The 12,254-nt window shown below is 43.1% G+C and overlaps 1 protein-coding gene across 1 annotated transcript in view; it reads left to right on the top strand.

Moving 5' to 3' along the window:
* Positions 1–850: 850 nt before the first annotated feature.
* The window catches only part of LOC126515108 (TRPM8 channel-associated factor 2-like), a 22,665-nt gene continuing 11,261 nt past the window's right edge, over positions 851–12,254 (top strand). Inside the window, exons 1-2 of the mRNA XM_050164462.1 lie at positions 851–1,039; positions 2,582–3,265. Coding sequence (XP_050020419.1) covers positions 2,643–3,265 — 623 coding nt within the window. The 5' untranslated portion in view covers positions 851–1,039; positions 2,582–2,642. The remainder of the gene's footprint in view (positions 1,040–2,581; positions 3,266–12,254) is intronic.

Below are 12,254 nucleotides of genomic sequence, written 5' to 3'. Positions count from 1 at the left end.
GCATGTGTAGATCACGTCACGGTCATGTTTTCTGCCCATTAGCAATGTCTCTGGAATAGATTGCTATCCATACTCAGGCCAAAATGTCTAGTATGTGTTTCCCTCAGATCCCTACAGATGAACGGCCAGTGTCAACCACCAGGGGGCAGGCCCTGATGCCCGAGACAGGGAGCCTTAACACCGCAGTGAAGCTCTGATGCGGCACCGTGTCTGTTGGAGCCAGATTCCGGCTCTGGCGCAGTTGTTGGGTGATGTTCACCCCAAAATCTGATTAATTGGAGATTTGGAATTTTCTTTTTCTCCCTTGGTCCATCGAGAGCTTTGCAGAGAGTCTTCTCTCCAGGTAGTCTGCGTCAGCCTTCTCAGGATGAGGTTCGCCTCCGAGGGCAGTCATCCCTCCCAGTTACGGGAGAAGCTCAGCTTCCCGAGGGCCTTGCCTCCGGAATAGCCCCACCCCTAACCAGCCTAGTTCTCTGGATAGCCCACCCCCCAGGACAGCCCACCTTACCCAGGCCAGTTCTCTGGATAGCCCACCCCCCAGGACAGCCCACCCTTACCCAGCCCAGTTCTCTGGATAGACCACCCCACAGGACAGCCCACCCTTACCCAGGCCAGTTCCCTGGATAGCCCACCCCGCAAGACAGAACACCCTTAACCAGCCTTGTCCCCTGGTAGCAAGGCTCCTGGAAAAAAATCCGCCCCTGAGAAGCTCCGCCCTGGATACCCAAGACGGCCCCGCCCAGGGAAGCCCCGCCCAGGGAACCCAGCTGGACAACTCTTCTCCAGAGAACCTAACCAGCTTCGGTGATGACCCTGCCCACCCCGGGAGGTCCCGCCCCTGTGCCGGCCTTCACCCGGACAGCGCTCCTCCAGTCTGCTGCTACAGTCTGCAGGCACAGAGGCCTCCTCGCGTGAGTATTTTAGTCCTCGCGTGTTCTAGAGTGGGGCTGGATGTTCGAGCACCTGGGCGACTCTGGAGGGAACCCCTAAAGTGTCAGGAGGCTACCGGACGCCATTCCCGACAGTGTATCTTCCACAGGTCTGTTCCTCTTTTAGTTTCCATGTATCTGGTACGATTTTCTACTTAACTCAGAACTGATTCATCTCTGCTCTTTACACTGGAGCGGTGTGTGTTCGCGCGTGCAAGCGCATTTAGTTACAGAGTGGTGGGTGGGCCTGCCGTTTCTGAACAGATTGCCCAAGTGGTTTTTGTGAAAGAACTTTCTTCTCAGACAAACTTAACATGACTTAACATTGAACTTGGAGTTCCTGATCCATCTGAATTTCCCACTGTTGACTTTCCTGAGAATTGCACCGCAGTGAAACGGGATGGAAAGTGGGGGTGGCGGTGGTAACGAAACCCACATAGACATGCCAAGGCTCACATAACAGACTTTCACCTCACAGGGAGTGGCTGAAACGAAGGCTCTGGAGTTCTTAGTCAAGCATGCTGAATGAAATGCATACTACAGGCTCAGGCCTGCTTGTGGTAATGAGAGGAGACGGACAACATAAGCTCTTGACAGTTCATGAGAACAGGAGGAACAAAGGAGACAAGAGGGGCACTTGGGTCTGATCTGTTCAGGTTCTTCCCACTCCTTGGAGGCTTTCTGGGGAAGAAAGCCCTGAAAATCCAAGAGAATAACCTGGGGAGGGGGACTAGGAAGGAGGGAACTGAACAAGGTGAGCGCTGGCCCTCTAGAACTGAACCTGCAGAGCACAGCCCTATGAGGGACCCTCTCAGGACGCTCCTCCGTAAGGCACTGGGCAGGTGTCTATGGTTCCCTCCAGTATACCTGAAGCTAACTTAGGATATCACAGCCTTAGGATATCAGCTCACAGCCATTGAAGGACTGTCCTGCCAGTCATGTGAGTGGACAGGAGGTCCCTCATGGGGAGCTATTCAGATGTGGGGATAGAGAAGTTGTGTGGGGCACCAGCTATGATCCACGGCAGCACTCATGGAGATGAGAAGCAGAAGAAGAGAGGGCCCCTCACATGGGCTCACTGAGCCTGTACTCTGTAGTCTAATTTGTAAAACAAGGGAGAAACTCCCAGGGAGTACTGGAGAAGCTCAGCAGCTAGCAGACAGCCTTCCGCAGGTTTGTAAAGATCACTGGCCAGATAGTGGGCAGATTTGCTCATCTGGAAGCCATTGGCAACATCCTGACAAGTCATGTGACCCTTTTGTCTGACCAAATCTAAGAAATACTAGGTCAGCTCCTGCATTTTATCCACCAGGCCATTCAGGAACCTGTACCTCCAACCTACCTCAGGTCCTGTTCGGGCCTTTGCCCTTGACTCTATGGCTGCCTAGTTGTGCCTCTTACCAAAATGTTCTTCCCATTCCCACAGCATTTCAGGTTTCAGCTTCAAGGCCACATTCTTACCAGGTCTTTCCTGTCAGTCAGTCTAAAGCAGCCTTCCAGTTGGCGGGTCTGTATCTCATCGCCACATAGCATCTGGAAATTGATGCCTATTTATTTATTATCCCGCCTTATTTATCATCCTTACTCTTCTTGTGTATTTGAGTTATGAAATTGGGATTGTAATAATGTGCTTGCCTTTTTTTTTAAAACAGGTTCCTCAATCCATTTTGACCAACCCGAGTCTCTGCTTCCTCTGCAGCATCTGCAAGAACCATGGCAACAAATACTGATGCTGCTTTTGAGACCCTCATGAATGGAGTGACCAGCTGGGATCTTCCCAAAGAACCCATTCCTAGTGAACTCCTCCTTATTGGGGAGGCTGCCTTCCCAGTGATGGTGAATGACAAGGGCCAGGTGCTCATTGCTGCCTCTTCCTATGGCCAAGGCCGCCTGGTTGTCGTATCCCATGAGGGCTACCTGCTGCATGCTGGCTTGGCCCCATTTCTTGTCAATGCAGTGAACTGGCTCTGCCCCTCGCCAGGGGCTCCCATCACAGTGCATTCCTCCTTGGCATCACTAGAAAACATCCTAGGTGACTCTGGTCTAGAGGTGCTGGTTCAGTCTGAGCCTGCAGAGGCTCTGGGTATTTACTGCACTGATGCCTACAATGACAGTTTGACTGAGAAGCTGGTCCAGTTTGTGAAGTGTGGTGGGGGCTTGCTCATTGGGGGCCAAGCCTGGTATTGGGCCAGTCAACATGGCCATGACAAAGTGCTGTCCAGTTTCCCCGGGAACCAGGTGACAAGTGTGGCTGGAGTGTACTTCACAGATGTCTATGGAGATATAGACAGATTCAAGGTCTCTAAGAAGGTACCCAAGATCCCACTCCACGTCAGGTGAGTGTGCCACTACAATGTCTTAAAGATTCTAGCTCTTTGTAGATAACGCTGGTGTCCCCTCTTCAGTGTGTGTCCATTTGAATGCAAGCGATTATTTTTACTCATTATTCTAACTGCTGCAAATCCAAAACATGGTCACGAAAATGCCTCAAGGTACAAGAAAAGCCAGTCCACCTAGCCACTCCCTTCTCTGGAAAAGCAATCACTCACTTATGAGAAAAGCTCGCCCTATTTAGGACACTGACTCATTTAGGACAGTCTATGTTTCAGGCACTCCATGTGGAGAAACAATGATTTTTTTATCCCTAAATTGCTTGTGCCTACTTCCAAGTTATAGTCGTTCTTTCAGCAGAAAACATGAGCCCCAAAGCATTATCTGACACCTTAAATGTCTCCTGACATTAAGTCTCAGCACCTAGTTCTCTCAGTGGCCTCAAAGAATTCCCTCTCTCAACAAAGAAAACCTGTTTTTCCTCATCTCCACCTACATTTTCCATCTCTGCTACTAAACCTGAAGCTTCCTGGCTTTCTTTTTTTTAAGTTTCATTTTCTATGAAACTTAAGTATTCGCAGAACTAGAGAGGCAGTAAACTATTCCTCTGGGCAGTTGTGGCCCACCCCTGAGAATGGTCAGCTTCTGGTCAGTCTTACCATCTAGTGCAAGAAATTAGTCAGCAGAGGAAAATGGAAGAATACATGCAGTTCAGCTTCAAAATGGTAAGAGCAGACTTGATTGCTCTGAGGAGTTGACTCCCCCAAGGGCTGGACCTTCAGTACTGGAAGGTCCAGGAAAACATGATAAGCAGATTCTGAGAGTCACCTTCTATACTGGAGAGTGGTGGGTGGGGGTCTGCCTTCAACAGGCCCTTAGCACATACAGGCACATAAGCAATAAACCAGGTCACCTGCTTTGCCACTAACTAGCTCCAGGCTCTCAAATTCCATGGACAGCAGGTTTCTGTAAGCCTGTTTTATGGCCCCCAGTTTCAGGGTAGGGAGTTTTTCTTTAATCTATAGCTTCATTTCAGATTAATTTGGAATAAATAGCACACATTGGTACCCTCTATCTGCACTGCCATATTGCTCCACAGATAAGAACTCTTGTGAACACAACCACAGGGATGTCACCAATCCTTTCTACATCGCCAGGCTTCCATACAGTTTGGTATGTGAGGTTTCAGGTCATTCATGTGCATTCCTTATCTCAGAGCTGCTGTCAGTGACTTTTCATGTGAATCTGTTCCTTTTGTTGGATATGTTTATTGTAGTATGATCATTTTCTATAGACCTTCTATGTGATCAAAACTAAGAAAGATCTCCGTGTTTTGGATCAATAAACACGCCAGCATTTACACTGGTGCTTCTCATTTGAATTTAGAACAACAGGGATTTTATTTAATCTCCATAGTCTCTTTGAGATCTGTTCTTGTCTTCTTCCATTTTGTAAGACACCAACATAATAAACTACTTGCTTTACCATAATATACACCCAACAGTTGCAAAATCCAAATGATAAAACTAGCAACAGCAAAATAATTGTGGGATTGCTGACTGATTGATGGGAATCCCAAGGGGTATTTGCTAGCATTGCTAAGTTTGCTTTGTTGGTTTCCTAAGAACAGGTATAGAGAAATAGAGAATTCCCCTTTGCAGGGAGAGTTTCCCAAGAAGTTGACCTGTACAGAGAATAGTGTGGGGAAATTCCTTAAAAACTGCTTTCAGTGTGGAAAAAGAAGAAAGGTGGGACGGGGTGCAATTGGTAGTGGTGGTGGGGGAGAAGGTAGGCAAGTAGCAACATATATTTATTAGCAATAAATCATAGCAATGATTATTTCCTGTGCCTTTCATCCCTGCAGCATATTTTCCTAGGGATAGATTAAGTTAGGTCACTGAACTTTGATGCCCTTTAAAACAGTTCCCTTTTCTGTGCTTATATCACTGGGTACCTGGAAATGTCTGGTCACTTGTTGATTTGATTTTCTTTAGAGTTATGCCAAATAGTTCTATAGTGCAAAAATAAAAGTTTAAACCTATATTCTATCCCCACATGCAATTCCCTCCTCCTCTCCCCCGCTTAAGTCAATTAATGCTGCATCATTTCTTTATATGCATGAGCAGACATTTACATATGTATCAGTATTTGTCTATTTCTTTGAGAAGCAGTGGAGCACACTATCCATTTTTCTCCACTTGCTCTTTCCACTCAATAGTAGTTGGATTATCAAGCTGCGCATGACTACGTAACAGAATACCAAGATACCCTGAATGAGCTATTGTGTTTCTGTGCATAGTTACCATATAATCTATTCTTAAGTTCCTTAATGACAGACTTGAATTTCCAGTATGAGTTTTTATTTTTTTCCAGTATTTTTACTCCCACAGAGGGGCTGCAATGAATATCATGAGAGACACATCTTTATGACCTCACTGTGTCCGTGGAGTTGGAATGGCTGGCTGATGGGGCATGCATGTGTAATATTGTTAACACTGCCATGTTACCACTGTTAGAAACTGGGCTCCTAAGGAGCTTACACAGAGACAGAAATTGGTATGCAGAGCCCTCAGTAAGAAGCATCCCCAGTGGAGATAAAGAACAAATACAGGGCAGGGACAGAAAGTAAGGGATGAGGCAGTATTCAGTACATATTTCTTAGTGACACTGTCACTATCAAGTGAAACACAGAAAGACACATTGTCTGCAACAGAGGTCTCTAATAATCTGTAGTGTATACTGCAGTTACAGAGTGGATGATATGCGGCCATTAGAAATCATGGGCCTCAAGGGGAGAGAAAATACTCACAATATAGTAGACAATATTAAGACATGCAGTTCTGTTAAACGATGCCAAATTCATGGCGATAATACATGTGCAGATGGAATCTGAACATGAGAAAACAAATGTGGAAACAGGCAGTGTATAACTAGTGATTGTTTCAACTATAAACATGTTAAATTCTCAGCAGTTTCCCTGTAATTACAACATTAAAATTACATTTTAAATAACTTCACCTTATTAAAGCCCTTGGCAATAGGAAAATGCTTCTTGATCACATTAAAGAACCATCCTTTCACCTGATGTCAGGCTAAAATGTCCCTTACAGGTGTGTGCATCAAAGGCCTGAATTTTTGGCTCATGAGGGTTCTGACCTTTCCATCAGGTTAATCAGCTGATGGAGTAATAATTTGATGGTCTTACTGGGGAGTGGTAGAAACTAGAACATGGGCCACTGGAACACTGAAGGAATTCCCTGGAAGGGCGGAGCTTGTTCACTGTCTTTTTCTTTCTCTCTGTCGTACCGTTTGCTTCCAGCCATCTGGAGATGAGCAGGGTTGCTCCAAGGTGTTTTCCAGCTTGGTTGTGCTGCCTCAGCACAGGCCCAAAACAAGGGAGCCATCTGACCTGAGCTAACCAAGAGCTGAAATGAACTTTCCTCTGTTGAGCTATTTTCTCCAGGGATTTAGTCATGATGACCAAAAGCTAGCTAACACAATTTATGTTGAGATTTATTTATTTATTTATTTGGATTTTCGAGACAGGGTTTCCCTGTAGCTTTTTTTGGTTCCTGTCCTGGAGCTAGCTCTTGTAGACCAGGCTGGCCTCGAACTCACAGAGATCTGCCTGCCTCTGCCTCCCGAGTGCTGGGATTAAAGGTGTGCGCCACCACCGACCGGCCCTCTTAGCAATTTTGAAGTATACAGCAGTATTATAATTGTGATCATGGTTTGTGATAGACCACTAGAATTGACTCTGTCTAACTTAAACTTTTACCCTTTGGCTAATAAGGATATGAATAGAAAGTTATAATCTGTTTAGGACAGTTCAAAGTCATATTTGGCAGCACTGATATGCAGAAAATGCAAGCTGCCAACTAATCTAAAAATATGTTATAATTTCTATTAATATAAAATCTATATATTTTACATAAACCTACATTTTACATATGTCCATAGAAAATACAAAAAATTAAAATACTCACTAATCTTTATCAATTAAATTCTAATGTATTAACAAATACTTTCAGAAATAAAAATGACATTAGGTGTTATTTTTATAAGTTTAGAGCAAAAACAAAACTGTGAAAAGTGGTTTTCATAGGTATAAATCATAATCATCAGCAGTTGGTAGATCTCACTCCATTTTTTGTTGTTCTAGGAAAATAGATTCCCCTTAGTAAGCAACTTTAGGTGTAAGTTATTTTTTTTAGTTCATTTCATAAAGATCAATTAATGTTAGTAGAATTTTAGTGTTTCATTCTGGGCTTCCATAATGTTATTCTTTGATATGAAGAATGCATTTTTAGATGTGTTACTATGTAACTATTCACTTAATCTCTTGGTAGTATTTCTGAGATAGCCAAGAAAGACTTAACTAAAGTCATAGTGTTTGAGTCAGAGAGGCCTGAATCTGAACCCCAGTTTTGCACTTTTCTTGGCCTTTTGCCCATGAGAAAGTTGGCTGACCTCATTAAGCACCATTCATGCTATTGACTAATTGATGCCATGTGTTTGAGTGCCGAAAGCTATGAAAGGAACAACCCCAAATGGATTTTCTTGTTATTCTGTCTCTCTAGTATACTGTATCTCTTACTTCGTTCATATGTAGTTTGCTAAATGCCTGTTAAATTCTACACTTCATTCTTGGCAAGGATATTTAGACCTTAACACAGACGATTTCTATGAAAGAATTTTTCACACTACTACTTTTCATAATTTAAAAAACTGAAAAAAGAGCAATACCACACTAAAGTAGTTGAATGTTTGGAATTTTCATTAATGTCTCTCACAAAGTATTTACTTACATGCGTCTTTAGACACTGTGCGACCAGTTGTCATTACACACTCCTACTTTGTGTTCTGTTTAAAAATAATTTGATGTTTAAAAAGAATCTCCTTAATGAGAATTTTTCGTCACAATATAATGTCAAAATTTTTCATAACAACTTAATTAATTTATTTTGTTGAATGTGCAGAACTTTATAGTTTTGTCCTTTGAGGAAGAAGGAAAGGAACCCTATAATCATTGCATGATCATGTCACATCTTTAAAATAGGCAAACACGATAACATTCAACTTAAAATGTCTTGTTTTATTAAAAAATTTGAGGTATCAAGGTATTTGGAATCCTTGTTATTAAAAAAAATCTAAACAATATATGTCAACACTTGACTTTCAAGGTGCTTTCTCTATCATGCGTCTCTTAGCTCTTAAGATGCAGATCCTCCTTATACAAACTCGACATGAACACTCTGAGAACAGAGCCCTCTCCCAGCCCTACTAAACCAGAACTGTCTTGGAGTTCCACTTTACCATAGTTCCCAACTCCTGGGCACATCACCTAGCACTGTCTCCATGTTAGCCACATGGCCACTACTTGCTAATGTTTCTTCTAGTCTGCCAGAATGTACAGCTTGGACAAGGTCTGAATGTCATCTGTCCTGCCCAATGTTTCATTCCGTCACCACCTTTGGGTCTTGATTGGTTTTGTTTTCCCTGTCAGTTAAGTCTCTAAAAGACAAAATCTCAAACATAGTATATAGTAGCAGACAGATTCAACTGGTACAGTAAGGCTTTTATAAGAGGTGAAAAGGCCAAATATACACAGAAATACATAGCAAAAATCCCTTCACAAAGCAGAGCGGGGAGGCCTCTTCTGGAGGTCTGGGGTGTTTTTTTTTTTTTTTTTAATCTTTGAAGGATCTTCCTTCCCTAGCTTGTGGTTGATCAGTTTGAAAAAAGACAGAATAGCAGATCTGCCCACATCTCCACATCAGTGTAGTGGTCTGTCCTGTCCCTTTAAGAGACAAGCCCTGCACCTCCACCCCAGTCAGATTTTCCCTCAGCTTTCAGCCTTAGCGCTCTCTTTTCTGTCTCTCTCCTGATCTCACACCTCCCCCTTCTCTTTCTCTCTGCCTCTCTGCTCTTCCCCTTTCTCTCCTTCCCCCTTCTCCTTTTGTGGTCTCCCACCCACTGCTTGTGGCGACTTGGGGACCTGTGCCACTTTTATCATTGCAACCAGACATGAACTTGCTGAGTCAGACCCTTGGCAGGGCCCCTACTGATGGGAGCAAAAGCCACCACACTTTTTTTTTTAAACTGAGAGACTTTTGTCTCTGGTTAGGAAGGTGAGGAAGAAACCAGCCATGTTGGAATTTCAGCATATTTATTATTTTGCTATGCCTCTTGTCCTAATTCTCTGCCTACCAGGGAAACTTAATCCTCGTCCCTAATCATAAGTGCCCCATGTGTGAAAAATCAGAGCTCAACAGTATTTGTAAACTGTATAAATTAATGAAAAACATATTAGGCAAAGCTATCACGGGAGAAAGGGTGCCTGTGCCTCCAGTGTTAGAGCTGCAGAGAACTTTGCATTATGGAAGATACTACAAGACTGGGTTTCAGTAAACAAGGAAAAAGGCTGACTACACCTTTAAACTCTGAACTCTGAAAAGATCCCTAGCTTAGGTTCTGCTTCTTACAGCCTTGCTGTTGAAGTTTCTGTAAAGTCCCCTGCTGAGAAGTCTTGGCCAAAGCACCTCCCTCCCCAAACCTGACAGGTTCCTTATCTGCAAATCATTGCTGAAAGGTCCTGAAGGCAAAGAGATTCTTTTCTGCATCACCCACCCAGCTTCATCTGCTTACGGGAAGGGTGGGGCCATAAATCTACAGAGCTTCTTCCCTCCTGGCTCCTAGAGCAGTTGAATACCTGTTTGTACTGATTCACCCTCACCACAGTCTTGTGGAGCAGAAAGATCTTTGTCCAAGGACCTCAGGTTGTAATCAGCTTGGTTCTTCTTTCAGAGTTTTGTATTTCATATAATCCATAAACATTGACCATTGCCAGGTAGGAATTTGTGTGAAACAAATGGCTCAAAGTCCTGTAAAAGATTCACAACCAATAGTAATGCAAAATTTAAACCTATGACTGGGGAATAGCACATAAGCAGGTGGACATGGAAGGCTTTGCTAGCGATGCTGTGGATGGCTAAGGTAGATGCTGCACCTAGCCAAGGACTGGATTACTTTGCTAGTGCTGCTGTAACAAAGGACACACTTCTAAAGCAGTAGAAATTGACGATCTCATGGCTTTTGGAGGTATTACCTGAGATGAAAATATTTGTAAGTTAATCCCTCCTGAGCATGTGGGAAAGGCTGTGCAGTGCGTTTCTCCGATTCACGTATTTTGAAGGCCATCTTTGCTGGCCTGTCCTTTGATTTCTAGAAGCATCATCTTAGGGACATCACTGACCCTTGGTATTCTTCTTGATGCTTGCTCAGTGTTCTGGTCTCCATTCTTGATAAGGACACCAACCATATTGAGGCACCCTACTTGAATAAGGTTTGGTCCTTACCTAGTTAGCTATGATGCCATTTTCAGTCAAGGTCACATTCTGAGGTGCTGTAGTCTACACATCAACATATGGATTTAGGGTGGAGTGAAATTCAGACCATAAAAATGACTGATAATGTATTCCTTGTTTATCAGGTACAGAGTCCATAATAATCAGATCTTAGTGTATTCATATGCGTTAAACAATCACTAGCACGTTAGTGGCTTCCCATATATCAGACACTATATTAACTAGTGCATCAGTGAGTTCTTTTAGCACAGGCGTGAGACTGTTCCACCTTGACTAAAGGTCAGAGAGTTTGAGCTTACTTTACTCTTCCAAGCCTATTCCTGCTCCTTCATTTTAAAACAAGAAATTTAATATAGGGAGTGACGCCCCACAGGATACTTGGTCTAGAGTGTATTCGCTGCATATCCTGCCCAAAACATCAAAGGCTTTACTCAGGAAATAATGACTTGATCTCTCAAATATTGAAGTAAGTACTGTTCTGGTTGTCCTTTGTGAGATGTTAAAGCAGTCTTTTGCCAGCTCCCCCCCCCCTCTTTTGTATTGGGATATAAAAGCATATGAAAATTAAACACGGGTGAATTCAGTATACAGTATACACTGAGTTGCTCTCCTGGGACTATGCTGTTTCTCTGTGTTTCTTCCATGTCTCCGTTCCTCCTACCTAACATTTCTAATCCACGTGTCCCTGCCCTGGAACATATGAACCCATCTTGGCTGAACCATGACAGAAATCACCCAAATCACCCCAAAAATGTGGCTTGCAACAGTTATCTAGTTGGTCTAGAGTGCCAAAATACAATGATCACACTTTGACTAGTCAAAACGCTGAGTGAGGCGCTCCCTGGATCTTAGCAGCTGTGTGCAAGCACAGAATGCAAACCTTCAGGTAGCTCTAACAACCACTCCTCAGAAAGCTCCCACCAGCAGCTCAGAGTTCCAGAAGCCAGTCAGGAGAGGATGGGGGAACACTGAGGGTAGCCTGTCTTATTGTTGATTCTTGTAGCTCAGTGTCAGGACAACTCAGAGTAAGGCTTGAGCCTCTAAAAGGGGAAAAACAAAACTGAACCCTGAACCCACATGACACTTGCTGTGTCCATTTGAAAATGAGACGATGAAATGAGACACCATGTTTGCTTTGCTCTGCGCTGACGTGGAATTAAGGAGGAACACAGCACAGGATAGACTTCCTTTCAGTGGTGTTTAACTTGTTGCTTAACGCACTTACTAATTTTACTTTTAAAAGTACTTGATTTATATTTAAAAGTACACTGTTTTTCAAGTTGAAATGATAAAATTATATAAAATGATTTAAATGACCTGTAATTCTAATAGTCAGGATGATTCCAGGAGACATTTTGACAAATACGGGCTAGATCTTGTTTCAATGTCTTGTTTTTATTATTTTTGAAGTTTAGCATATTTTAAATTTGGCTTAGTGTCTTGGGGGTCTAATTTTTACATTCCATCCAGCCTTCCCAGTACCGTATAATTACTTGCTTACTATATAGTGTTAACATGACTTATTTATCCATCTCCTATCGTTTCATTCTTAATGCATCTAGAAATTATTTTTTAGATTTTGAAATACAAAACCTTTTAAAAATATATGTTTAATGTTAACCACTTC

This window comes from Alexandromys fortis, unplaced genomic scaffold, assembly GCF_014885135.2.
Source record: "Alexandromys fortis isolate MF-2015 unplaced genomic scaffold, M_Fortis_MF-2015_v1.1 scaffold_133, whole genome shotgun sequence".
NCBI lineage: Eukaryota > Metazoa > Chordata > Mammalia > Rodentia > Cricetidae > Alexandromys > Alexandromys fortis.
This window is presented reverse-complemented; position numbering and strand designations above follow the sequence as displayed.